General features: G+C 35.6%; 1 protein-coding gene and 1 pseudogene across 1 annotated transcript in view; one reads left to right on the plus strand and one right to left on the minus strand.

Moving 5' to 3' along the window:
* Positions 1-2,748: 2,748 nt before the first annotated feature.
* LOC131395359 (nascent polypeptide-associated complex subunit alpha-like) lies at positions 2,749-3,521 on the minus strand (annotated as a pseudogene).
* Positions 3,522-7,971: 4,450 nt separating this feature from the next.
* The window catches only part of STK31 (serine/threonine kinase 31), a 118,162-nt gene continuing 98,438 nt past the window's right edge, over positions 7,972-27,695 (plus strand). Inside the window, exons 1-6 of the mRNA XM_058527276.1 lie at positions 7,972-8,667; positions 10,347-10,393; positions 10,482-10,534; positions 14,706-14,804; positions 20,826-20,900; positions 22,329-22,487. Coding sequence (XP_058383259.1) covers positions 8,606-8,667; positions 10,347-10,393; positions 10,482-10,534; positions 14,706-14,804; positions 20,826-20,900; positions 22,329-22,487 — 495 coding nt within the window. The 5' untranslated portion in view covers positions 7,972-8,605. The remainder of the gene's footprint in view (positions 8,668-10,346; positions 10,394-10,481; positions 10,535-14,705; positions 14,805-20,825; positions 20,901-22,328; positions 22,488-27,695) is intronic.

The raw sequence follows: 27,695 nt of genomic DNA on the forward strand, positions 1-27,695 counted from the left end.
TTTATTTTAAAATTATATAATAGGGGCTGCCCGGTGGCGCAAGCAGTTAAGTTCCCACGCTCCTCTGCGGCAGCCCAGGGTTTGTGGGTTCGGATCCTGGGCATGCACCGATGGACCACTTGTCAGGCTATGCTGTGGCAGCGTCCCATATAAAGTAGAGGAAGATGGGCATGGATGTTAGCTCAGGGCCAATCTTCTTCAGCAAAAAAAAAAAAAGAGGAAGATTGGCATTGGATGTTAGCTCAGGGCTGATCTTCCTCACAAAAAAAAAATTAAAAAAAATTATATAATCATTTTCTAGCAGTGTCTACTGATTTTTAAGTTGTTTTGTTAACTATGCATCGTACATATCTGTATTGACCCTTCTTGTGTGCTACTTCAAATCCTCTTGGCCCCATTTCTTACCCCAGTACTGTTGTGAAACACTTCCAAGGGGACTTCTGACAGCTTCATGTCGAAGCCATTTGTCTTGAGACCATGTCATGACTCTCTTGCTTTCTACTGCAGGGATCCTCTGACACTGTGGCTTGGGATGTCCACTGGAAGCCCTCTGCATCATACATGTATGATGGGGGAGTTGATCTTAGGACTACCCTTGACTAATGGGAGGTGGAAGCCAATAGATAAATGCTCCCCCTTCTGTCTGCTGGGAAGACAGTTCTGAGATGCCTTTCATAAGCTTCTTCAGAAAATCCTGTAAGATTGAGCACCACTCACTCATAGCATTGGCCAATTCCATAATACATCCTCATGTTAGCTTGCTTTTTTTCCCTTTTCCACTACCTGGTCGTTCCCTCTGGTTCCCTCAGATCACTTCCCAAATAAATTACCTGTATGTGAACATTTGTTTTAGGGTTTGCTTATGGGTGGGGGGATAACTGAGGCTAAGATAGGTACCAGGAAAGGCCTCAGAAAGCAAACCCTCAGAATGGGATTCTGTGACTGGATCATTCACTGGATGTATGACAATAAAGACCACATAGCTGGTGGTAAGTTGGGTATTGATAACTCCTTGCATGTAGATGTATCACAGTTACTGTAGTGGATTTGGGTGAAGTACAGGTAGAAGGTGAAGTGTTAGGTTGTATAGTAGCTGTGACATTACAGTGGAATGAGACTAATGGAAATTATAAAGATGGAGGTGTTGTTTAGCTATTGTTAACTACTTTAGAGACCTTGAAAAAAAAATGACATAAGTTCATGTTAGCTGCTTAAGTCAAGGCACACTGTGCAAACCAGAGTGCCTCAATAGCACTATTTAAGGAAAATCTCATCTCCGGCAGATGCAGGCAATCTGTGCTGACAATCTGGCCCAAATCTAATAGTAAAGGTGGCAAGGCTGCAAAGGACTGAATGCACAGCCTCGATCATCTTCTCCAACAAAGTCAGCATCCTGACAAGAAAAGATTGAAACCCTGGATCATTGGATGGGGATGTTTGTGTTGGTGAGCCTGAGAATCTTGAACCCTCAGGTTTCCTTGAAACTTTGAGCTTGCAGAAGCAGCCTCCTCCACTTTGCTAGAAGAGAGCAGCCTGTGCTTGCCTGGAGATCCTGCAAAGACTTTATCTAAGGCACTTGCACTGTAAGATGACACTTGTCCTCCTTAAGACTCATCCCTGCTACCTCTCATTGACTCCCAAACTTAGAACTACGATCAGGTCTTTGCATACTCTTAAGTGGGGAAATACAGTCCTTTCTGTAGGAGGATAGGTTACAATCTAAATGAACTGTAGGTTCTGGTTCAGGTGTATTGGCAGGAACCCAGGAAACATATTTGGGAGTGGATCTTGAGGATGTTCGATCAGGGGGTGGAATGTTTGGCTTGAAAGGTGAGAGTGACCTGGTAGCAGTTACTCATGACTCAGGCTTTAATGCCCTGGCAAGGATATCTGGAGTTGGTCCTACTACACTGCTAGGATGGCATATGGAAGATATGGTGGAAATGCCAGAAGTTATTTGCCACAGTATTGAAGAAGGGGTCAGAAAGCTCAGGGAAGTGGCAATGTTAGAATGGATTTGTTGTTTGAAACTGGAGAAGCTACCGCTTGACTATTTTCCCTGGGAAGGCTCAGATGACGCTCATAAGGAAGGCTATAAGAAATGTAATCGTGAAGAGTATACTGGCAACTTCGAGAAACTTGGCAGTATGATGACCTCTACAGGCTAGAACTGATGGTAGAAGATGCTGCCGTGATACTGGGCTCCTTGATATTAGTGTAGATGGTGGGATGCAGAAATGTTGAAGGCCGAGTTGTGGAACTTAACTGTCAGAGGCCCAGTGGACATAATTAATGGGTACCAAGGCAGGGATCTGTGAAGAAGGTTAAGATCATGATATTCCAAGGGGCAAGATAGAAGGACAGCTGATTAGGATGTTATTTGACTTGTATCACCGTGGTCCCTCACCCAGTTTCCATTTTGTAAGGCAGTTCAGATCTAGAGCCCATTGATGGAAGGGAAAGCCCAGATCCCCTTAAGGAAAGATCCTCAAGTATATATGATAAATATCCCCTTGACCCTTCCCCAAAGGGGCAATTACCATCTACCAGGGTAACTTTGCAGTGGAGAAAGAGGAATACTGTGATTTTTCAACCAAGGACTGTTGGATATAGGGTCTGAGCTGATATGGATCCCAAAGAACCAAAAACCATTGTGGTCCTCTGGTTTTATGGAAGCTCAGTGATAAATGGAGTCCTGATCAAAGTCCATCTCAATGGGTCTTGCCCCATTCTTTATTTATTTTATTATTATTTTTTTCATCCAACAAGAAGCCATAACTTTATTAATGATAGAAACAGTACAAATTTCAAACCAAGCTGCAGATACTCTTTTGAAACACCAAAAAAAGGTCCTCGTTTTCAGGTGGTTAGATTGTTAATTCCATAATAGCATTTACAGTATCATTACTGTTGTTCTTCATGGCTCGGACTGCCTTTGCTCTTGACTCATTTGCTTGTGAAATGACCAATTCTATATTCTTAACTTCCACACCTGTTTCTTCAACCTGTTCCTCTTCACTCTCCTCTTGTACAGTTGGAGTCTGTGTTTTCTTGAATGTTTGACACAGTCTCACCTTGAACTTTGAATGTCTCTGCAGCTGCTAGCTGTGCTTGCTGAGATAAATCCTCAATCTCAATTTCCCCCAAAACTATGTAGATATCTGAAGCTGGACTCTTGTAGACATCTGATTTTGTGATGACAAAAAGGATATTCCTAGATTTCTGGATAGTGACTGTAGTAACTCTTGTAACCGTCGAAGACCCAGTTTGGACATAGCCTTCCGTGCCTTCTTTTCACTCTGGCTCTGTTTTGCTTTACTGACTGGTTCTTCATCAATTTCAGCTGCTGCCGCCAGCTGGGCTTGTTGTGTGGTTGCCTGTGTGGAATCCTGTTCCTCGAGCTCTGATACTAATTCATCACTGTCAGATTCTGTTCTGGACCCTGCCCAGCTTGGGGCTGTGGCAACTCCTGCTCTGTAGCAGGGACAGTTTCTGTGGCTTCACTGGGCATTTTGTGCAGGGAGTGCCCCCACTCTTTATTTTTACAGTCTCTAAATATATATAATTGGGAGATATATAATTGGGATATACTTAGAAGCTGATAGAATCCTTGGGCCTACACTGATAGCTCTTGCTTCTTCCCCAAGATGCTTCTCCAATGCTGCAGGCTTGGGTCAGAGTTAATGACCTAGGGGCCTCCCATGACCATTGGGTTATGTAGACATAAAGTCACTAAAGATATACAAGACTTGAACAACTATTAACCAATTTGATCTAATTGACATTTATAGAACACTCGACCCAATAACAGCAGAATACACATTCTTTTTTTTAGTGTACATGGAACATTGCTAAAACTGACCATATTCTAGGTCATAAAATAAGTCTCAATACTTTTAAGATGATTCAGATCATAAAGTAGGTCTTCTGATCACAATGGAATTGAATTAGAAATTAGTAACAAAGATATCTGGGAAATCACCAAATATTTGAAAGTTATATAACACATGTCTAAATAATCCATGGGTCAAAGAAAAAACCAAAAGAGGAATCAAAGTACTTTTTTTTTTTTTTTTTGTGAGGAGATCAGCCCTGAGCTAACATCTGCCAATCCTTCTCTTTTTTTGCTGAGGAAGACGGCCCTGGGCTAACATCGGTGCCTATCTTCCTCCACTTTATATGGGACGCCGCCACAGCATGGCTTACCAAGCAGTGTGTCGGTGGGATCCGAACCAGCGAACCCCGGGCCACCGCAGCGGAGCGCGCGCACCCAACCGCTTGCACCACCGGGCCGGCCCCTCAAAGTACTTTTAATTGAATGAAATGAAATGAATGAGGAAAACATAACAATATTTGTGGGATTCAGCTAAGGCAGTACTTAGAGGGAAATTTATAGCACCTAATGCCTATTTCAGAAAATAAAAAAGATCTCAAATCAGTGACCTCATCTTTTACCTTAAGGAACTAGAGAAAGAAGAGTAAATGAAAACTAAAATAAATAGAAAAAAGGAAATAATAAAGATCAGAGCAGAAATAGACATAGAAAACAGAAAATCAATAGAGAAAATGAATGAAACCACTTTTTTTGAGAAGACCAATAAAAGTAATAAACTTGTATCTAGCTAGACTGATCAGCAAAAGACAGAAAGAGACAGAGAGAAAGAGAACATGCAAATCACCAGTGTTAGGAATGAGAGTGGTGACATCATTATAGATTTTACAAATATTAAAAGGATAATAAGACAATGTAATAACTTTATACCAATGAATTTGACAACTTATAGGAAATGGATAAATTCCTTCAAAGACACAAACTATGAAGCTCATTCAATAATAAATAGATAATCTGATTAGCCTTATATCTATTATATGCTGCTTAGCCCATATATTAATTAAAGAAACTGAATTTGTAGTTAAAAACCTTCTCACTGACAAGAGATTCTCACATATTGAGGTATATGGGGTAACTATTTGGGTTCAAAACTGATTCGGCATGAACTAAAAAGCCTGACTTATGGCACATCAAACAATATTTGTGGGATTCAGCTATTCAGGTACTGTGGGATTCAGTACCTACATTGTACATCTGCTTAACCATTAAAGAATGCACTCTCTTAAGATAAGAATGCATACTTCCCCTCCTACACCCTATTGGTAACACCCTATTGCTAACGCCCTATTGCTAACGCCCTATTGCTAACGCCCAGATTAGTCCCTTTCCTGACATCACGGTCATGTTGACCTGCTAATTTGCAACTGAGTACCTGAATACTTTTGAAATTTTGATGAAAATGTATCCTGGGTGTGGTTAATATATGTTCTTTGTTCTAAAAAGATATGACTATACTGAACACCATGATTCTTGCTTTCTAAGGCCTTCCTGGGTTATAATCCTCACTCTGGCTCCAGTAAACTCACCTTATTTCTCTTATCTATAGTTGGTTATTGGTTATTTTTCATCAACATCACAAAGAAAATTCCAGGGCCAGATAGCTGCACTGTGAATTTTACCAAATATTTATGGAACAAATATTACCAATTCTCTACAGACTTTTCCAGAAAATTGAAGTTGGGAATTCTTTATAACTCATTCTGTGTGACTAGCATTACTCTGCTATCAAAACCAGACAAAGACATTACAAGAAAAGAAGAGTTCAGACCAATATCCCTCTTGAACGTAGATGCAAACATTCTTAACAATTTTAGCAAATCTAATATGAGAATATTAAAAAGGATAATACATCATGACCATGTGGGTTTTATCCAAGGAATGCAAGGTTGGTTTAACATTTGATGATTAATCAGTGTAATTCATCATATTAACAAACTAAAAAAGAACCACACGATCATCTCAATAGATGTGGGAGCATTTGACAAAATTCAACACACATTCATGATAAAAACTCTCAGAAAACTGAGAAGGTAATTTTTTCAATCTATAGAGGGTATTTACTGAAAACCCACAGCTAACATCATTCTTAACACTGGAGGGCAAAAGCTTTCCTCCTAAGATTAGGAACATGGCAAGGTTGACTGCTCTCAGCACTTCTATTCAACATTCTGGAGGTTCTAGCCACTGCAATAAGGCAAGATAAAAGAAATAAAAGATATCCAGACTGGAAAGGAAAAAGTAAAACGGTCTTTGCATATGACATGATCATCTATGTAGATAATTATATTAAATCTACTGAAAAAAAAGGTTATCACTAGAAATAATAAGTGAATTTAGCAAGGATGCAGTAAACAAGATCAATATACAAAAATTATATTTCTATATACTAGCAACAAAACAACCAGAAATTGAAATTGAGACAATAATACTATTTATAATAGCATAAAACAAGAAATCCTTAGGGATAAATTAAAAGATACAAAACCTTTACATTGAAAAATACAAAACATTGCTCAGAGAAATAAAAGAAGGTCTAAATAAATGGAGATCTGTGATCTCCATACTGTGATCACAGATCATAAGACAATATTGTTAAGATGTCAATTCTCAAATTGATCTATAGATTCAATATAATTCCAATAAAAATCTCAGCAGACTTTGTGTGTGTGTGTGTGTGTGTGTGTGTGTGTGTGGCAGACATTGACAAGTTAATTCTAAAATTCACACAGAACTGCAAAGCTAAAACAACTCTGAAAAAGAACAAGATTGGAAGGCTTACAATACCTGTCTTCAAGACTTATAAAACTACAGTAATTAAGATGGTGTGGTATTAGTCTAAAGAAAGCAAATAGATCAATGTAACAGAACAGAGAATCCAGAAACAGACTTGCATATATATGGCCAATTGATTTTTGACAATGGTGTAAAGGCAATTCAATAGAGAAATGATAGCATTTTCAACAAATGGTGCTGGAAAATTCATATCCATATGCACAAAAATAAACTTTGATTTATACAAATTATATAACTCAAAATTATATACAATTATATATATACAATATAAAATTATACAAAAATTAACTCAAAACAATTATAGATCTAACTCTAAAGCCTAAACATATAAAACTTCTAGAAGAAAATATAGGAGAAAACTTCTGTGAACTGGGTTAGCCAGAGATTTCTTAAATACAACACAAGAGCACTATTCATAAAAGTCAAAACTGAGAGAGCAGACTTCATCAAAATTAAGAACTTTGGCTCTTTAAAATATCCTTTTTAGAGAATGAAAAAAACAGAAAAGATTTGCAAATCTGAACGAGTTGTAGCCAGAGTATATAAAGAACTGCAAAACTCAGTAAGATAACCAACAATTGAGTTGAAAAAGGGGAAAAAGTTTGAACAGACACTTCATCTAAGAAGTTATAATGGATGGAAAATAAACATGAAAAGATGCTCAACATTTTTAGTCAACAGAGACATACAAATTAAAACCACAAGGAGATACCACTATACTTAAATGTCTAAACTTAAAAACACCAACCATATAAAACAATGGTGAGGATATGGAGCAACTAGAACTCTTAAACACTGCTGGTAGGAATATAAAATAGTAAAACTACTTTGTAAAACAGTCTGGTAGGTTCTTAAAAAGTTACACCACACAACTATATGACCTAACCATTCTATTCCTAGGTATTAACCAAAGGGAAATGAAAGCATATGCATACAAAGACTTGCATATGACTGTTATAGAGTTTTGTTCATAGAGTTTTATTTGAACAATCACAAACTGGAAACATTCCAAAAGTCTATCAAAAGGTAAATAAATTGTGTTATACTCATGCAATGGAATAGTACTCAGCAATGAAGAGCAAGAAACTATTGATACTGTGACAAAATGGACAAATCTCAAAATAACTATGCTGAGTGAAAGAAACCAAACAAAATGTACGTACTATGATTTCATTAACATCAAATTCTAGAAAATGCAAACTAAGAGAAAGCAGAATCTGTCACTTGAAGTAGGTGGGGGGAGCCAACTATTACAAAGGGGCATGAAGAAACCTTTGGTGGGTTAAGGAAATGATTGTTATCTCGATTATGTGAATAATTTCAAGAATGTATACATGTTTGCTCTTATCAAATTGTGCACTTTTAATACCTGCAGTTTATTGTTATGTTAATACCTCAATCAAGCTGTTAAAAATTAATGGAGATAATTTTCAACTGCTGTGCAAGTTTTGCCACTAAGTGTAATATCAGCATATAACCCGATAGCTGAGCTATATTAATTTTTCCTCCCTAAGGTTGTGAAAAAGCTGTGACACAGGAGATCCGACGCCAAGGTTGGGCTGGGAAATGCTTGTAAAGCTACTAATCTGAAAAACCACATTTTCACTTACCAAAGTCATTTTCTCCTTTCCATCTTGTAAAAAGTATGTTGAGAGCCTTCTAATTTGGCTGTTGTAAAATTTAAATTAGCGTGAACAAATTAGTAAAGATCACGAAATCCACGCCACTATCTTACGCCGTTATTTGAGGCCATATAAAAAGAACCACTCATCAGCCATTAGCCTGCAGACGCGTAGGTCCCGCGCCCACTGCGCCTCTGAGCGCGGCTCTCCGTGTGCGTGGCCCCGCCCAGCGCGCCCTGTCCCAGGCCCCACGCTTTGACGGCCACGTGAGCGAGGCGGCGGCTCTGGCGAAGCCCGGATGATGGCGCAGCGCCGTGTGCGCAAGCGCAGTGTGGAGCCCCAGCGGCCGAGGCACGCGCGGTAAGTCTCTGCACGTGCGCTACGGCGGGCTAACGGTGAGCCGCGGTGGCGGGCGGAGGGCCGAGGGCCCAGCATGTGGGGCCAGGGGCACTTTTCTAAAGCTTTTGAGGCGGAAAGTGTGAGGTCAGTAGTAGTCCTTTTGGTAGATTCTATGGTGGCCGCTTCAAGGACCGTATTTTCAACACTAGTTGCCGTTTACTTTTCCCAGTATGGGCTGATGAGGCCCACTTCCTGGCCTTGCTTCTCCTTGGAGCCGCCGCCTTCTTCTGAAGGTGGCGGGCCCCCCAGCCTCTGAGTGGGGCCGGAAGGTGAAACTGGGGCCTGAGTGTCTTCGGCCGAGACGGGGGCACGCAGGCCTGCTGTGGGATGGAATTCTGTCTCCCCGCAGATTCTGTGCCATTTAAACTTCAAAGGCCCTCATAAAATTAAGTGTCAAGGAGCAACCTGGACTCCGTTATTCCAAATTCTCGCTGTGAATTGGAGATCTGGAAGTGCCAGGTTTGCAGAAAGTGGGTGTAGCATCAGTTCTTTCATAATCTATCCGGGAAAAGTGTTTTTGACCCCTTTTAAAGTAAGAGTTTAAAATTACTCTAGAAATAGCTTCTTAGAATGTGTAGTGGGATTTCCGAAATAAACATTTTAAGTTTTACTAAGTTTATGTCGGTGTCTTCCAGAGAAATATAGTCTCCCTAAACAGATACCAGCTTGGTTTTACAGCTTTTTGCTCAGTTTAAAAATTATTTTTTGACCAGTATTGGAGGAAGAAGCCTTGGTTTGAAGATGTTTTGGTGCTACTTAGTGTATGTGAAAAAAAATTTTTTAAGCTGTAACAAAAATCAGAAGAATAAAGTTAAAAATTTTTTATTACCTGTTTTTACCCCCCGTGTCACAGAGTTAACTTTTCTCTGTACATAGTTGAGAGAGCATTCGAAACTTTGGTATAGCGATGTTTTTAGATAACTTCTAAAGGTCTTAAAAAAGCTACATTTTCAGTTTCCTTCGAAGAACTAACGCTTATGCATGTGAAGTGCAGTATTCTAGAGTATTAAGTATAAAATTATAGACTAGTAGACATTTATTTAGAAATATTTTTCATTTGGGAAAGTATGATATTATGTAATGAAAATTATTTTGAAGTAATGGGCAAAATTTGATTCATTTTGCAGTGTTTAATTGCAGGGTATCTTCAGAAGCAGAAACCACTGTGCCTTTTAAATAAAAATTGATTACCAGTCTGAAGCATTTGTTATATATATATTTCTAGTGTTGCTTTTTAAGTTATGGAAATCCTACTCTTGTTTTGGGAGGGCATCAATTATTTTAAAAGAATATGCATATTGTTCCAAAGTATTGATGTATGTAACTGATCAAAATGTACGTGAATTATCTACTTCAGTGTCAATTTGTAAAAGTTTGGCTAAAGAGATAATTTCAGAGATAGAGATTGTATATGATGAAATTACAAAATGCAATATACTCAAAAGAAATAAAGTTATTGAAAAAATATCTTTGAGGTGGTTTTTAATATAGAGATTGAATTTTGATTTTATTTGTTTATTTAACAGCTTTATTTAGGACAAAACATACTTTTAGGAATTTGAACATTATATGGTTTAGACTTTGTTCACTGTTTATGGGCAGATTATTAGAACCTAATTCAAGGTATTGAATTGTTTTAGTTTTTCAGGAATTGTCCAAATGGATGAAGACACACATTACAATAAAGGTACTGACACTAAAAATTATTTTTGGATGTGAGAGGTAGATGATCATGATTAATTTCTAATTTTCTTTGCATTGTGATTTGGTTTTAGTTGAAGATGTGGTTGGAAGTCATGTGGAAGATGCAGTAACATTTTGGGCCCAGGTAAATAACAGCCTAGTTGATTTCCTCTCCCACCCCTTCCTCCACTAACCCAGGTCCTCTAACAAAAACAAAATAAAAACCCCAGAATATGTATATCATTGTCATTTTCAATGCTAATTTTTATTGAATATTATTCAACACGAGGCATTATTGGAAGACAAATGGCTATAGCTAGGACTTGACCTGAGTTATGAGTAGTATGCTCGTAATACACTGAGTTAAAATAGAGAAAAAAGAAAACAGTAAGATTATCATTGTAGTTTCAGAATTACTCAATGTAACACCAACAGTCTAGGCTGCATAAATTACTGAAGATTCTGAGAAACTGTTGTATTTGTGAAGTTGCGGCCCCATCTAGGGGTCTTTTATAAGATTGGTTCTTGAAAGGTACTAAATTTTTAAATCTCAGTCATTTTTTCTATTAGCTTAATTTTGAATTTGAGATACAATATCTTTCTCATTATAAAATTGAAAGCACTAATGGAACATTTCTAATTTTCTGTCGGCAGGCTTCAAATCAGATAAGTTTACTCAGTTTAAAATACAAAGCAAAGCACCAAAGTGCTTATATTCCGGAATTTAAGAAGTTGAATCCCTCTAATGCCCACAATTAATAATTTTTAATTTTGTGAGCTACACATGATATGTGAGGGAAGAGAATGACATTTCTCTATACTTCCTACAGTATGAGAATGTCTTTTTGTGGGAGTGGAGTGGATTGGCAATATGGGAAATAGAATTTATGAGAAGAAAAGTTATAGAAGAATATGGTTAACCCAGAGTTCTTAATTCTGTATAGAAAACATATTGTAGAAGGGTGATATTCATATGTGACAAATTTGTGTCTCTGCTTATGCACATATTTTCTAAAGGGTGCCCACATGCTCTGGATCTATGCCCATTATCTCATTAATACCATGTGTCACTCTCGACAGTGTCCTAGGTTGGATGATAAATTTTATGTTTAAGCTCGTTATATAGGAACAACATTTATTAGCTTAAATAAGATTTCTAGACCAGCGCTATCCAGTAGAAATGTAATGTGGCTACATAAGTAATTTAAAATTTAGCAGACACATAAAAAAGTGAAAAGAAACAGGTGAAATCAATTTTAGTAAGTATATTTTATTTAGCTCAATATATCCAAAATATCATTTCAAATGTAATCAGCACAAATATATTAACAAGATATTTTATTTTTCTTTTTTCGCATTAAGTTTTTGAAATCTGGTGTGTATTTTAGACTTGCAGCACATTTCAAATAAGTCTAGCCACGTTTCAAGTGGGCTTTGGCTATTGTATTGGTCGGTGCAGCTCTAAATTTTGATTTTTATTGACCCTTATGTGAAGTTGTCGACTGAATTTGGAGCTATGATTTAAACTAGGGGTCAGCCAACTTTTTCTGTAAAAGATTAGATAGTAAATATTTTAAGGTTTGTGGGCCATATAGTTTTTTTCACAACTGTTGAACTCTATCAACTCTGCCATTGTAGTGCAAAGGCAGCCATAGACAGTATATAAAGAGATACATTTAACTGTGATCCTTTAAAACTTTATTTACCAAAACGAGTGGCAGAGGCCATAATTTGCCAACTTCTGATTTCAGCCATGAAATTGAGGCTCCTGTAGAAATTGAAACACATTTGAAAAAGTTAGGAAACATGTCTTAAATGGATGAAAAGATTAAGAGTTAAAACTACTAATGGCATCTGTATGAATTGAATGATTATTTCAAGAAGCAAATAGTAAAGTTTGATTGGGTTTGGGATGGGATGTAGATGAAGAGTAAATAGAAATTTAGAAATATGTGGAGGCAGGTCAAGATGAAGATCTGCTCACGTATATTCTCTGTTGGTCCGCCACTATGGATTTCTGCTATATAAGCCACTTACATGAGAACACTTCAGAATTATTGGTAGGCCCAGTTGGATCAGTGGCAGCTGAAGGAATCTTAAGTATTTGACTTCCACCTTTATTTGAAAGAGTGAACTTCCACTTATTTTAGTCCATATAGCTACAAAATCTGATTACGTAGAATATTTTGGTGTATTTTGAACTTAGAGTGCTAATTCCAGGGGTTTATTTACAAAGGCTGTTTCAGATGTGTCTTGGGGTCAGTTTAAATTCAGCTCCCCTTTGTACTGGATAGTGATATTGATATTCGTCATGATATCTTTGGAACTGCTCTGTCAGAGTTTCTTTTCAATCATTAGAGATAATCCTGTTCTTTCAAGCCTTACTGAATATTTCCTTGATACATTTTTTAAGAACGTATATATTTAACTGTTTATTTTGAAATAACTTTAGACTTACAGGAAAGTTATAAAATTAGTACAGAGGCTTTCTTTATATCCTTCACCTAACTTCCCTTAATGCTAACATTTTACATAACCACAGTGCAGTTATCAAAGTCAGGAAATTAACATTGGTACAGTGCTATTAACTATTAGCTACAGTCCTTACTCAAATTGCACCAGTTTTCTCATTGTCTTCTTTCTGTTCCAGGATCCAATTCAAGATCCCACATTATATTTAGTTGTCATGTATCCTTAGGCTCCTCCACCCTTTGATAGTTCCTTTATTTAACCTTATCTTTCATGACTTTCACATTTTGATGAGTACTGTTCAGTTATTTTATAGAGTATCCCTCAGCTTGGATTTGTTTGGTGATTTCTTGTATTGAGAGTAATACCACAGAAGTGATGTTGTGTCCTATTCAGTGCATCATGTTGGGGATTCATGATGTTGATATATCTCATTATTGATGATGTTAACCTTGATCCACTTGGTTAAGGTGGCAGTGGGTTTCTTCACTGTAAAGTTACTGTTTTTCCTTTTGTAATTAATAAGTGTTTTAGAGGGAGATACATTGAGACTATCTAGTCTTGTTTCTCTTCAACTTTTCACCCTAAAATTTTGTTATGTATTACTATGGTGCTTGTCTATTGATGATTTTCTATTCCCTTCATTCCTTCCTCATTTATTAATTGGAATTCTCCAGTAAGAAAGAGCTGTCTCTTCTCCACCATTTAGTCAATTATTTGTATAATATAGACAAATGGATATTTATTTCATGGGTTATAATCCAATAGTGTCATTATTTATTTTGTTGTTTAAATTGTTCCAGCTTTGGCCATTAGGAGATTGTTCACATTGGCTACTGTGTCCTTTATACATATCCCCATTCCTTTTTTGAGGACTTCTTTACTTTCTGGCATCACCAGATATTCAAGGATCATCTTTTATTTCCCTTTCCTAGCCCTGAAATTAACCACATTCCAAGGAACGCTAGTTCCTTTTATTGGAGAATGATGGTTAGAAATCAAGATCTGGGCACTAGGTGTGCTTATTGCTACTGAAGTGTTATTGCTTCTTGTCCCTCTCAGCAGACAGAACTAGGAAGTATATATATGTGTAAAAACCCACACATCTGTATTTCTCTCTCTCTGTGTATGTTTCTCTTTGATTTGAGTATATGTACACACAAACGTGTACGTATACACACACACATGCATGCACATACATATACATACTGAGGGTTCATACGAATACCTTCCAATTCTAATCTAACACTGCAAGTTCATTCTAGCCTGCCTGCCTTATTCATAATTTCTCTCTCACTGCTCTCATTATCTACAATATATTTACTTGTTTGTTCAGTCCTGGTGTATACCTAAAGTAGTTTCAGAGTTGTTAACCTATGCTCCTGTAAGAGATTAATTTACTAACTAGATTACAGTATTTGTGTTGAGGAACGTATACATTTTGAAATTGCTTTTACATCTGTTTCCTTTACACAACAACAAGTATGTGAGAAGACCTATGTCATTTGACCAAAATATGGTATCCATTTTGAGCAATTAGAATTTGATCTAAAGTAAAATCCAGAGACACTTGTTTAAAATTACCTCTTCATATGATTTAATAATATTTGGTATCTTAGTTTGAATTCCAAATAATTTGAACTCATTGGGAAGTAAAAATTTTCTATAGCCTAGTCCCATTTCTTATCAAGAACTCCTTTGAATTATGAAAAAATATTGACATAAGAATTTGGTTTAATTTCTTATGCTTTAAAATCTTTTTTAAGTATTATGTTTACTAGAACTCTCAATTGTGTAACACTGTCAAAGAATATTTTACTGAATCTTATATCTGTTTTTCCTTCTAGAGTATCAGTAGAAATAAGGATATTATGAAGATTGGTTGCTCACTGTCTGAAGTTTGTCCCCATGCTAATTCAGTTTTTGGGAGTCTTGATCCAAAGAAGGTGAGCCATATTCTTGGATATACTCATTCCGTCTCTCCTGTTAGCTTTCCTATGTCTTAGATTTTATAGGTTTTGGAATATTTAATATATTTGAAAGGAAGAAGCAAATTTCTAAAATTTGTGTAAACTACAGCCATCATAAATTTATTCTTCCAGAAATACTTATGGACTACCTGCTGTGTAGTAGGCAGTGTGTTAAGTATTGAGTATACAATGGTGAACAGAATAGAATCTTTGCCTTTCACACTGATTCAGAAAAAATCTGTAGGAGATATCTTTATGGAGAACAGTTTGATGATCTTTTTTTTTCCTTTTTTTAATTGAGGTATAACTTACATACAGTAAAGTGCATATCTTTTAAGTATACAGCCTGATGAATTTTTACATATATATGCATCTGTGTAATCACCACCCAGATCAAGATACAGTTCTGTCATCCCCGAAAATTCCTTCAGGCCCCTTCTCAGTCAGTTCTTGGTTAGTAGTTTCTCTAATAGAGGTAATCATTATTTTGACTTCTATCACCATGGATTCATTTGCCTGTTCTTAAATCATACAATATGTACTCTTTTGTAATATATCTGGCTTCCTTTGTTCAACATAATTTCTAAGATTCATCAGAATTATAATTGTGTGTATTGGTGTATTGGTACTTTGTTCTTTTTCAAGGGGTGTGGTATTTTATTATATAAATATAGCACAATTCATCTGTTCTCCTTTGATGGGCGTTTGAATTGTTTGTGGTTTTTGCCTACTGTGAATGAAACTACTGTGAAATCTTTATGCAAGCCTTCTGCTGGATGTGTTAACTTATTTCTTTTGAATAATATACCTAGGAGTAGAATTGCTGAGTCATAGAGTAGGCATGTTTCACTTTAGTAGGTATTGGCCAAACCGTTTGGCAAAAGTATTGAACCAATTTGCATCCTTACCAGCAAAGTATGAGAGTTCCAGTTCCTCCATGTCCTCGGCAACCCTCTGCATTGTCAGTCTTTTTAATTTTAGCCATTTTGGTGGGTGTGTAGTGTTATTTTGTGATTTTAATTTAGTTTCCTGATGAGTACTGAGCTTAAGGATGTTTTCATAGTTTTATTATCCATTTGAATATCCTCTTTTATGAAGTGCCAATTCAAATCTTTACCCCATTTTCAAGATTGTTTGTCTTGAGTGGTTTTTAGGAAGTTCTGTATATATTTTTTATATATTCTGGATATGAGTCCTTTGTCTTATATGTGTATTGCTAATGTCGTCTTCTAGTTTATGGCTTCCCTACTCACTTTCTGGATATCGTTTGAAGTCTAATATATTAATTTTTTTGTTTTTTTTGGTATGTGCTTTCTGTTTCCTATTTAAGATATTTTTACTCACCCCATGGTCATGAATATATTCTATGTTTTTTTCCCCCGTAGAAGCTTTTACCTTTTGCATTTAGGGCTATGGTTTACCTCCAGTAAATTTTTCATTGTGATGCGAGTGGAGGTCAAATTTAACTTTTTCCATATGGATATCCAATTATGCCAAGCACCATTAATTGAAATGACCATTCTTTCTTTATTGCATTGTATTGGAATCTTTGTTTTAAATCAGGTGACTGTATATGAGCAGTAACCATCTTTTTCAAAACAATAAATGCCTATAATCTTGGATGCATCAGTTTCTCTGCCAAGAATTTACCCTTTGGACATTTTTATAAGTATACAAAGATATTTATACAAAAATATTCATTGCAGCATTACAGTCATGCATTGCTTAATGATGGGACTATGTTCTGAGAAATGTGTTGTTAGGCAATTTTGTCGTTGTGCAAACATCATAGAGTGTACTTACACAAACCTAGATGGTTTGTGTACTACTACACACCTAGGCTATATGGTACTAATTTTATGGGACCATTCTTGTGTGTGCAGTCTGTTGTTGACTGAAATGTTATTATGCGGTGCATTACTGTATTTGTAATAATCAAAAGTAGAGATTAACTAAATATCCTTCAATATATTACAATAGTAGTCATAGTAATAATAATAATGATAGCTAGTATTTATTGAGTCTTACCCTTTGCGAGGCAATATTCTAAGCACTTTGCGTGTACTAACTCATTTAATCCTCACAGCAACCCTGTGAGCAGCCCTATGAGGCAGATGTTATTTTATACTTTTTTTGGAAATTGAGGCACAGCTAGGATAACTATGAAAGTCAACAGCTAGTTAATGGTGGATTAAGTATTCAGACTCACAGAACCCAACTGTTAACCTATACCCTGTATTGGAATAATTACTGAATTGTGGTAGATTCTTACTTTAGAATACTAAGTAATCATTTTGGGGGCTGATATAGGGGAAGGTAAGTACAAAATTGAAGGAGGCACTTATGCAAGTGCAGGGTTGTACCTCAGAGTGAGTGCCTCTTGAAATTTTGTGTCCTCAGTGCTTTGCTTGCCTCACCCAGCTCCAAGCCCTGATTATTTAAATGAGAGAGGTGGATCTCTGTATTTCAATATGGAATTAGGTGCAAAATAGTGTATGTAAAATGAGCCCATTTGTGTAAATAAAAAAACATAAACATAGATCCTAGTGTATACATAAAATTAGTGTAAATGTAAAATTATTTTCAGGAGGTGCATGTTGAAGAATGTTGGGAAGGAAGTCTTACTATTTATTTCTTTTGATATACTTTTCTTTTAATAATGTGCCTCTATTAGTTTTATTTTAAGATAATTAAAACCCCAATGGCATATATAAAAATGTGTAAAAAGAAGAAATTTAGGAGGAAGGAAGGAGGAATGTAGCTTGGAGCTAAGCATCAGAATGGATAAGGAATGTAATTTGTGAAGCTTTTAGTGTTTTTTTTAGCATCTTTGTAGTTTAATAGTGTTATAAATTAAGATGTACCTGCTTTTCCTCTGTTGAATGCAAAATAAATTGCTTGATTTACAAAAAATTCAAACTAGTTTTGATAATAGACTTCTCATTATAAATAATTACTCAGCCACCTCGGATTATCCATGAATGGGTTATACTTTGTAAATTTTCCTTAGTGATTGCATGGTTCTCTCCCTCACCGTGTAGGCAGGTCATGGGCTATGAATAGTGGAGTTGTGAGAGGAGAACATTCGGACCAGGCACAGAAGGAGTGAATATATAGTTCTGTGTTCTAAAGACAAGTATCTCTATTTGGGATAGACTTGTATTTATGATTGTTGCTGTGATTATTCACACTGACAGAGTCAAGAATTTCAGAGTCCTTAACTTGGTTGGGTCCTAGCTCTATTCCTGGATACAAGTGTTGCTACCCCTCCCTAGACTGGGTAGCAGTGACACACCATTTCTGTCACTTGCCTTATATTGAATTGTTAATGATACTGTTATATTATTACAAAGTCTTAACTAAACATAATGTGACCTTTTGCAGAGTTTGAAATTAGATAGGACTATTGATTTTCAGCTATTTCTGCTGCTAAGCCGGTTTGCTTGCTGAAAAATTAAGATGATTGGGAGAGGGTACCATGCCATTTGTACTCTCTCTTGCCCTCCAGTTGTTGAGTGTTAGCGAAGGGAATCAGAGTTAAGTGCTAATTGAACACAACTATCCTTTGTAGCTTTTGCTTTGTTAGATATCCATTTGTGTGTCTGAATTGATTTGTACTTGGTTTCTTTGAGGAGTTGAGGATTTTTACATTTCATGCTGTATATTCCTTTTCCTTTAAAAATCTGTGAATTTGTCCTAGTTCAGGGTAATACACTTAAAATTAATTTATACTCCATCACCTAAAGCAGTGTTCCTCAGCCTTTTTTTCGTTATGTCCTTCTAAGGCATTTTTTCCCTAAAGGGAGACCTCCTCCCAAGACATTTTAACACCACAGATGCACTGTATATCTGTTTGTGTTGTCAAGTAGGGTTGAACTTTGGAGGGCTACAAACCATTGTAATATCTAAGATTTCCCCCCACCACTCAAGAATAATATTCACTCCCTCAGGGATAATATTTCCCCCATTGAAAATGTATGATTTTTTTTCCCAATCTTAACATACTTTCTGTGTGTATATGATACAGATTTTTCATGTGAAACTGTCTGGAACTCTCCCACTCTGAGTCCTAATGATCATACAAAATTCGGGGAATTCCAGGAGTTTGGCAGCTCTAAGCCAAGAATCACTTTGACCAAAGGATATTCCAGTGATGATTCATTCATCAGCTGTACTGTTGATGAAGTTCCTGTTGTCCTCCATTGGCTTCTTTATATATGAGTTCTTCATCAGCTCCTCTTTGCTCTTTGATTCTGAGGGCTCCTTCTTCAGCTTGTTAACCTTTTGGCCAAACTGATGGAGGCCAGTGTTAATGAAGTCTTCTACATCACTGTTGACTTTGTACAAATCTTCCTCTTCAAAGGCAAAAACAGCTCCATGTTCCCCAACCAAGATGACCAGTTGTTTTTCAGGTGCCAGACAAGGGAAATTAGGCACGATGCCAAGAACTTCCATCTTCTCAGGGTCTGGCAAGTACAAATTCTTCCAGAACTCCAGCATCTCCTTGTAGTCTGCACAGACAGTCCCTGCTAAATCATGTATCTTTAAACAGACATTTCCAATAAATGCCAGGCATATCTTGAAGTTCTTTTTCACAAATTCAAACATTATTTCCAGAGATGCAGCTGCTTTCAGTAGCTCTTCAGGCATGGTGTTTTGCTGGGAGAAACTCTGGCCCAGGCTCTGTCTTTGAGGGGTGACAGTGGCCTGGGCTCTTGGCTCTGAGGGGTGAACCCTAGATTACCAGTTTATTGTAAAGGGATATAATTCAGGAACAGCCACATGGAAGAGATGCATAGGGAAAGGTATGTGGGAACGGGTTCAGAACTTCCATGCTCTCTCCAGGTGTGCTATTCTCCCCATATCTCCACGCACTTACCAACCTGGAAGCTCTGAGAATGTATGATTTAAAGTGATTATCAACCTGGAATGATTTTGTATCCCCCACTCCCACCCCCAGGAGACATTTGGCAATGTCTGAAGACATTTTTGGTTTCACAACTGAAGGGGGTGCTACTGGCATCTTGTAAGTAGATGCTGGGGGCTGCTGCTAAACATCCTACAATGCACAGGACAGAGGACAGCCCCCTCCTCCAAGAATTATCCAGTCTCAAATGTCAGTAGTGCTGAGGTTGAGAAATTGACTTATAAAGTATGTAAATTTTTCTGATTATTCTTTTTTTAAACATAATTAAATTGAAATATAAATTTAAAATAAATGAAAGTTCAGTATTAAGGATATTATCTAATTTAATTTTATCCACTTAAAGTACCAAAGTCCTTATATATAAAGTAAAAGTCTGAAAATCTTTCCTGGCTGGTAGGACATATGGATCCCATCATAGTTGAGAATTAGACTTAAGTGGCATGTACTTGGGATGTTTATGTTTTAAGCACAATTGTGACTTCAATAAAATAGGTTAAAAAATAAATAAATAAAAAAATAAAAGACAAAAAGAAAAGAATATTTAATTATGCCAGTTATATCTTTAGACATTAAAACAGCATGATTTCTTAGGTCTTTGATGCTTGTGCCTTTTTTCTTGAGTTTTGTGATTTCTGTGTCTTTCCTCTTCCCCCTCTTTTTTTTTTTTTTTTTGGAGAGACAGAATATCATAATGGACTCTGCAGTCAGATTGCCTCAGTTTGAATCCTGGTTCTGTTGCTTACTAGCTTATGACTTTGGGCATATAAAGGTGAAAACAAAGTATGTGCCTCATAGGGTCGTTGTGAGAATAAAATAAATTATTATATATATATGTGTTTATTGACATATAGTAAGTGCTTAATAAATACTAACCATTCTGACTTTGAGCATATAATGGCGAAAACAAAGTATGTGCCTCATAGGGTCATTGTGAGAATAAAATAAATTATTATATATATATGTGTTTATTGACATATAGTAAGTGCTTAATAAATACTAACCATTATTCTGATCTGCATGCTTTGATTCATTAAAATGTGAAGTAATTTTAGTTTCTTTTCTCTTTGTAGATTTATGGTGGATTATTTTCTGAAGATAAATGTTGGTACAGATGCAAAGTGCTGAAAATCATCAGTGATGAAAAGGCAGGAACAAGTGTTCAGTTTTTTTGCCCTGAGGAATACTTATTCTGGTTCCAAAATTTGATGCTTATTTAGCCTTTCATTGCTTGTTCATAGTAGTAATAAAATCTGGTTCAATGAATTTATTAATTGATTAAAACATATTTTTTTCCTAGTGAACACAAAAGAAATAAAATGCTTAAAGAAATCCAGGTCAAATTCAGGAATATTCTTCTGAATTTAAGTTGTCATATAACCACCCTAGGTTGTCCAGATTACATAATTTGTAGATTATCTTTGGTGACCGGTTGCTTCTTTGTACCTCAGTTCTTAATAATTATATTTGGCTCTTGCTAACTTTTAAAAGTTCATTCTATTAAGATTGAGTAGGAAATGAACATTTGATCCTGAAGTTATGTTTGTCTTTTACTTAGTTAATGTGCATATTGTTAATAATGAAGGTTGGCTTGCCACTTTCTCATGCCTAAATGTGATGAATTTTCTTTGTATTTAGCTGTTTTATTTTTTGCATTGTAAACTTTGGGGACATTTTTAAGGGGATATGGGGAGATGAGATTCTGAATAGCTATTTGGTGGCAGTTGCACATTGCAGGCTGTGTAAAAGCGTCTCTGTAGGCTTTCCTGTGTTGTTTTTTCAATGTCTGCTTTCCTGAACTTAAAATATTTTATAGTATATATATTCTGTAAATATTTTTCATGCTACATAATATTAAGGAGATGATAAGATGAAACAATTTGAGTAATCTTCTGAATCACTTTTTTTTTAGGTAATGGTTTATCTTAGTGAAATAGACCTTTCTAATAGACCTTTTCCCTACAGTTTGACAACTGGAGATAATATTTTGCATTTGCTTTTGGTTTGGCTTTAATTTTTTAAATTAAGTAACAAGGTGACTTTTGATCCTGTGATAAACTATTTTTCTTTTGTACTTTTAAGCAGATACTGAGTTGGAGGTGAGGGTGAATTTGAATCATTTCCAAGGTCTAATAGTTGGAGTGGGTTTAATTTTATCAAAGGAAGATTGATAACTTTCCCTTTCTTTTCAGATTTTATTGTTTCCAACTTGAATTTAAGAATGTTGATAGATTTTAACATTTGAGATAGGAGAGGGCCATAAGGTTCATAGATTTATGTTTATTTAAATACCAACTGTTAAAAAAACAGAGCCAAAATGAGAAATGGTGCTATTGGAAATAGTACTGTTTGGTACTAGCTAGTACTAAATACGGAAATCACCGGGACCTCATGGACTATAGATTTTCTTTATTTTGAGGCTATTGCTGGAGCTCTTGTTTCTGAGTGCATGTTGTCCATTTGAGGTAAAATGCTGTCTTGATTTATAGGTAATTAAGAGAAAGCAGCAAATTGGTGGTTTCTTTGGAGATATTTAATCTAAGTTCAGTATTAGTATTTGTTTCCTTTCTTCCTAGTGTCTAGTGAGATACATTGACTATGGAAATACTGAAATTCTAAATCGATCTGATATAGTTGAGATTCCTTTGGATCTGCAATTTTCTAGTGTTGCCAAAAAGTATAGACTTTGGGGACTACAGATTCCTTCTGGCCAAGAAGTTACCCAGTTTGATCAGGCAAGTCACACATTTTAAATATTTTTGTTAATGAAAGTAAAACAAAGTGCTTAAAACAAAATATAAGTATAGTTAAATCCCACTAATTTTCTTTAGTATAAAAGCCTGTATAAATTAAAAATATGAGTTATGGAATAATTCAAAAGCAATTATATAGTAATATATTTGTGCTCATCTGTGCTAGGTAAACATTCTTGATCAGATAAGCATGATACATATATATGTGTATGTATATATTTATATAATAAATGCAAATAGTTTCTTCTGATGTGAAACCTTAAAAGATTATCTCTTATATGATGAGACAATTATGAAAATAATTATTCTGTTATGTGTTGCTCTTGAGAAAGTATTTATTAAATAAAAGTGATCTTTAACCTAGCCCTGGCCATTAAATATCACAAATTTGAGATTAATGGAGCTGTAAGTTAATCAGATTTTATCATTTTGGCAGAGGCTCACACTGATGTAATAATTGGTGGTACTGTTCTGCTAATCTAGATTCTAGTTTGTATTCATTTCTATTAAATTTGGAGTTAGTAACCTAATTATGGAAGACATCTGATAATTTCAGTGGTAGTCTTACAGGAATTCCGCCTTTTAAATCTACTGTGCAATAATGATATTCTTTTGGTGGGTGTTACTACTGTTGAGAGGGTATTACATTACAAAATAACCAGAATTGTATTGTTTTATTTAGCAGCTCAAATGACTTATGTGAAAATATGATTTAATCAGTACTATGAGGAAGAGTAAAATTTGAATAACTTCTGTTTGCCTCTGTTTTGTTTTGAGAATCTTGGAGGTTGTTGGGTATAGTTTTGTCTGCACTGTATTGTAAAATTACATCCTAAATTTTTGGTTTAAAATCTAAAGTTTATTACTTTTTTCTTTAATATAAATATTTTGACCAAGGTAGAGGCTCACTGAATTTCTTGCATGTGTAGAACCCTACAATGTTAAATTTACAGACCTTAGAATTTGTCTGCTCTCACCTTATTATTTTACAAATAAAGAAATTGGGTCTAGAACATTTACATGACATTTAAAGTCATAAAGCTAAATAGGGCTGAGCTAGGGCTAGAACTCATGTCCATTGCTATTCTCATAGTAAGATGATATAAAGTTTATGTTGATTGAAACAAACACGAATCAAGAAAAAAAAGTCATCCTTTTTTTTTTTTTTCTGTGTGGAAGATCAGCCCTGAGCTAACATCTGCCAATCCTCCTCTTTTTGCTGAGGAAGACTGGCCCTGGGTTAACATCCGTGCCCATCTTCCTCCACTTTATATGGGATGCCGCCACAGCGTGGCTTGACAAGCAGTGTGTCGGTGTGCGCCTGGGATCCGAACCAGTGAACCCTGGGCTGCCGCAGCAGAGCGCGTGCTCTTAACCACTTGCGCCACCGGGCTGGCCCTCAAAAATGTCATTTTTAAAAGTCAGTTTTGGAACTAAAGGAGTAAATTTTAGTTACTGAGAAAGTTTTGTATGCTTCATAGGTTGTTAATAGGTGATACTATTTGTATTTGCATGCTTGAGTTCAGTAAAAAGACTATTGATTGGAGTTGAACTAAGTAGCAAACTGAATGTTTTCTGGAAAAAAAATAGTTATTCTTGAGTGTATCTGCTTGGAAAGCCCATGTTTAGCCATTAATTTTCAGCACAAGGCTCAAATGTAATTTTCTATATGAAGCCTTTGCTGATACCCACCATCCATTCCCTTGCAGCTGTTTTAGTCACTCAGTGTGTAAGGCATGTAGAGTTGTCGTTTTTTCCTCCCTCACAGATCATGAGCTTGGTAGAGACAATACTGTCTTGGTAGAGACAGGTGTTTTATTCCTTTTTGCTACAGGGAGATTTGCCTGTAAAGTGTTAGATGAGCATCCAATTTATCTAGCATTTGAAAGAATGAAGGAATAGTAGGGGTTCAGTTTAAGAAAAAAATGAGATAGTTCCCAGAGAGTGTCTTGGGTACTGAAATACCTTTAGTACATTTTTTAAACTAATACTCTCACACCCATGCTGTAGCACAGTTGAAATTAATACTCAGAATGGTGGTTACAAATTGATGAAGATCAAACGAAGATTAAATTATGTCTTAAATGGCTTTCTTTCTTTAAAAATTTTATGTAGAATCAGGGAATGAGTGCTAGAGACTGGAATTTGGATTTAACAGTTTAAAGGCTTTTTAGCCTATTTTCTAATATATCCAGACAAGATGAGATAGACTACATAGTGACGGGTGGGGGGCAGGGGACTGCTGGCAGGCATGGCAGCTGCCTCTCTCTCTGCTGAGCACAGCCTGACCCATCTGGTCCCTGTAAATATTGGATCAATGAATGAATAAAACTCTGCTAAAAAATGAGAAAAAAAAAAAGATTAAGTAGACTAAACTAGAAAGCAAATGATACTTATTTCTGAATTAAGCTTACCAGTTTGGAAAACACAATAAATATCTTAGAAAAATGACGTTATCTTTTTTTAATGATTGAAAGCTCTGTATTCTATTAAAGGTTAATTTTATACCTTTTCAATTCCTAAATATGTTTAATACATTTCTCTCCCTCCCTCCCTCCAGTACACAAGAGTTAATGGCTGTAAAAATTAAAAATTAAATATTTGACATTTAAAAAAGAATATGTAGAACATATAGTAGAACATATATTTATGATAAAGTAATAAACTAAAATATTAAAATACCCCAGTATCATCTACTGTGTCATTCTTTTTGTTAGTTAGAACTGAGGAAAACTCAGATTTTATTCCAAGGTCAGGATTGTGTCTTTGTGGTTATATATGATTCAGGGAGAATCTGATTGAACAGTTTTGTACTGATTGTGATTGGTGACCATAAGTAAAAGGAATTTGACTTCAGAGAAAAGTATAAACATCAGATTTCTGCCTAAAAACTTCTAAGTGAGAAGTAGTGTATACCTTTAGAACATTCAGCTGTAGGTAATAGGAACTTTTGTAGAAAGTAGGTTATTTCCATTTAAATGTCATATGTTGCCCAAAGACAGAGTTTCTTCAAATATTAGGAATTCTACATATTCCAGCAATAATTTTCGGACACTTGGTTAGGGATGAAAGTTGTACTTGAATTTTAGATAGACTTTCAACATTAAGGGTTGAAAGCAAGGATTTTTGTATGAAAGAGATTAACTAAAAACTACATTTGGATTGATCGAAATCTTAATTTGATATATTTCAATGACTTAAATTTTGAGTTAGTTAGCTTTGCCTGCGTGATTTCATTTGTTGGTGATACCTTCTGGACCATCTTTGCTATCTATATTGATATTCTTGGTGAATTCAAGCCTCTCAATGTGTGTGTATTTTTAAATTTTATGATTTGAAAAATTTATAAAACCTGTGTTTTGTTAGCTTAAAATACCTTGTCATTTTGGTTTCTGGATTAAAAAAATTATTTTTTCTTTCTTTTTTTTGGAGGACAGGGGTAGTGATTGTTGATAATCCTTGAGCATTTGTAGTTTGAATCTCCTTCTAGGCCCAGGGGTTCTTAACTTGTGGTTAAAATGTATCACAGTGAAATAATTTTCTATGTAAGTCTAAGTATTTTATGCATTTAAAAACATTTTTCTGAGAAGGATTCCAAAGAATTTACCAGACTGATAAAGGAACCCATGGCACAGAAAATGTTAAAGAAGTCCTACATAGGTCCCACTTCTACTCTCTGTACTACTATGTAGTTAAAAAAGGAAAAATAGTTCCTCCCTACTAGTATTACTTAGTTTCTTAGACCTTGAAAATTTTTTTCTTTTTCTTTGTCTTCTTCTCTCTCTCTCTCTCTCAATTGTGGCCAGCTTGTATTTTCTAGTTTTTAGTTTGGTCTTTACACTATTGTTACTTGAATTATTGTTGGTATGATTTCCTATTTGGTTTGCTTTATTTGCATAAACTATATTGTTTTTCACATTTATCTGGTGGCAATATAGCTAAAAATAAAGCTCCTCCCTATAAGAGAGATAAAGGTTAATTACATCAAGTCCCTATTCCAAGTAAGATATGGACCAATAAATTTGAGCAGTGCCTATTTTTGTTTCATATTTATGCTTTTCTATATTCTGAGAACTGATTCATTTCCTCTATAGTACAAGGTAAAAATTAGGTAAGGAACTTACAGAAATTTGGGAAGAGTAGAATAATTGTCAAATTAGATCATATCAGAGTAAGTTTAGGAATTTCAGTTTTCTTGAGGTGTAAGCAAGTTCTTATTAAAATTAAATCTCAAGATATCTTCTAATCCCGAATATGTTTTAAGTTTATCTGTGCTTAGTGCTATGGATGGATAATCAATAATTAAAGTTAGTAAATACCTAATTACTCATATGACTTCTCATATGCCAGTTTTACAGTTGTTGCTCCTTTTAAACAAAATTATATTTAAGAGGGTTTTGAATTTAGGAATTTCTAACATCCAATATTTCTTAATTTTCATTTGTTGATTTTTAAAAAATTTGTAGATGTCTTGTGCTTTGAGTTTCTGTTTTTTTCCTCTGCTCTTGTCTTAATTTAAAACCAGAGTAACTGATTCTGCCTTTAAAACTATTGTTAAAGTTTTGTTGAATTTCAGCACCTTGTCTAGATACCAAAATTCTTTTTTTTTTTTTTTTTTGGTGAGGAAGTTTAGCCTTGAGCTAACATCCGTTGCCAATCTTCCTCTTTCTTCTGAGGAAGATTGGCCCTGGGCTAACATCTCTGCCCATCTTTCTCTACTTTATATGTGGGACGCCTCCCGTGGCATGGCTTGATGAGCAGTGCATGGGTCTGTGCCCAGGATCCGAACCTGTGAACCCTGGGGCCGCCAAAGTGGAGCACGCAGACTTAACCACTACGCCACCAGGCCAACTCCCCAAAATTCATTTTTATGTGCTGTAGCTCCTCAGGACACCATTATATTTAGTTGGGGCCAGAATGCTCAACACAGTCTTCTTGGTTTAAAAAAATTATTCTAAAAGAATTATTTAATTGGTACACATTTTAAAATTTATAAAGCTGCCTATACAGGTATTAGCTCTACTTCTGGAAAGGAAGATTTTAGCAATTGTGTAATTGGAATATAGTCATACACATGCAGAAGTGTATTTGCATATAGTCAACAACAAGGTAAGACCACTGTTATAGAGATTTCAGAGTGAAGAAATATGATCGTTGGAAAAACTGGCTAGAAACAAAATAAGTGAAGAA

This window comes from Diceros bicornis, chromosome 3 (assembly GCF_020826845.1).
Source record: "Diceros bicornis minor isolate mBicDic1 chromosome 3, mDicBic1.mat.cur, whole genome shotgun sequence".
NCBI lineage: Eukaryota > Metazoa > Chordata > Mammalia > Perissodactyla > Rhinocerotidae > Diceros > Diceros bicornis.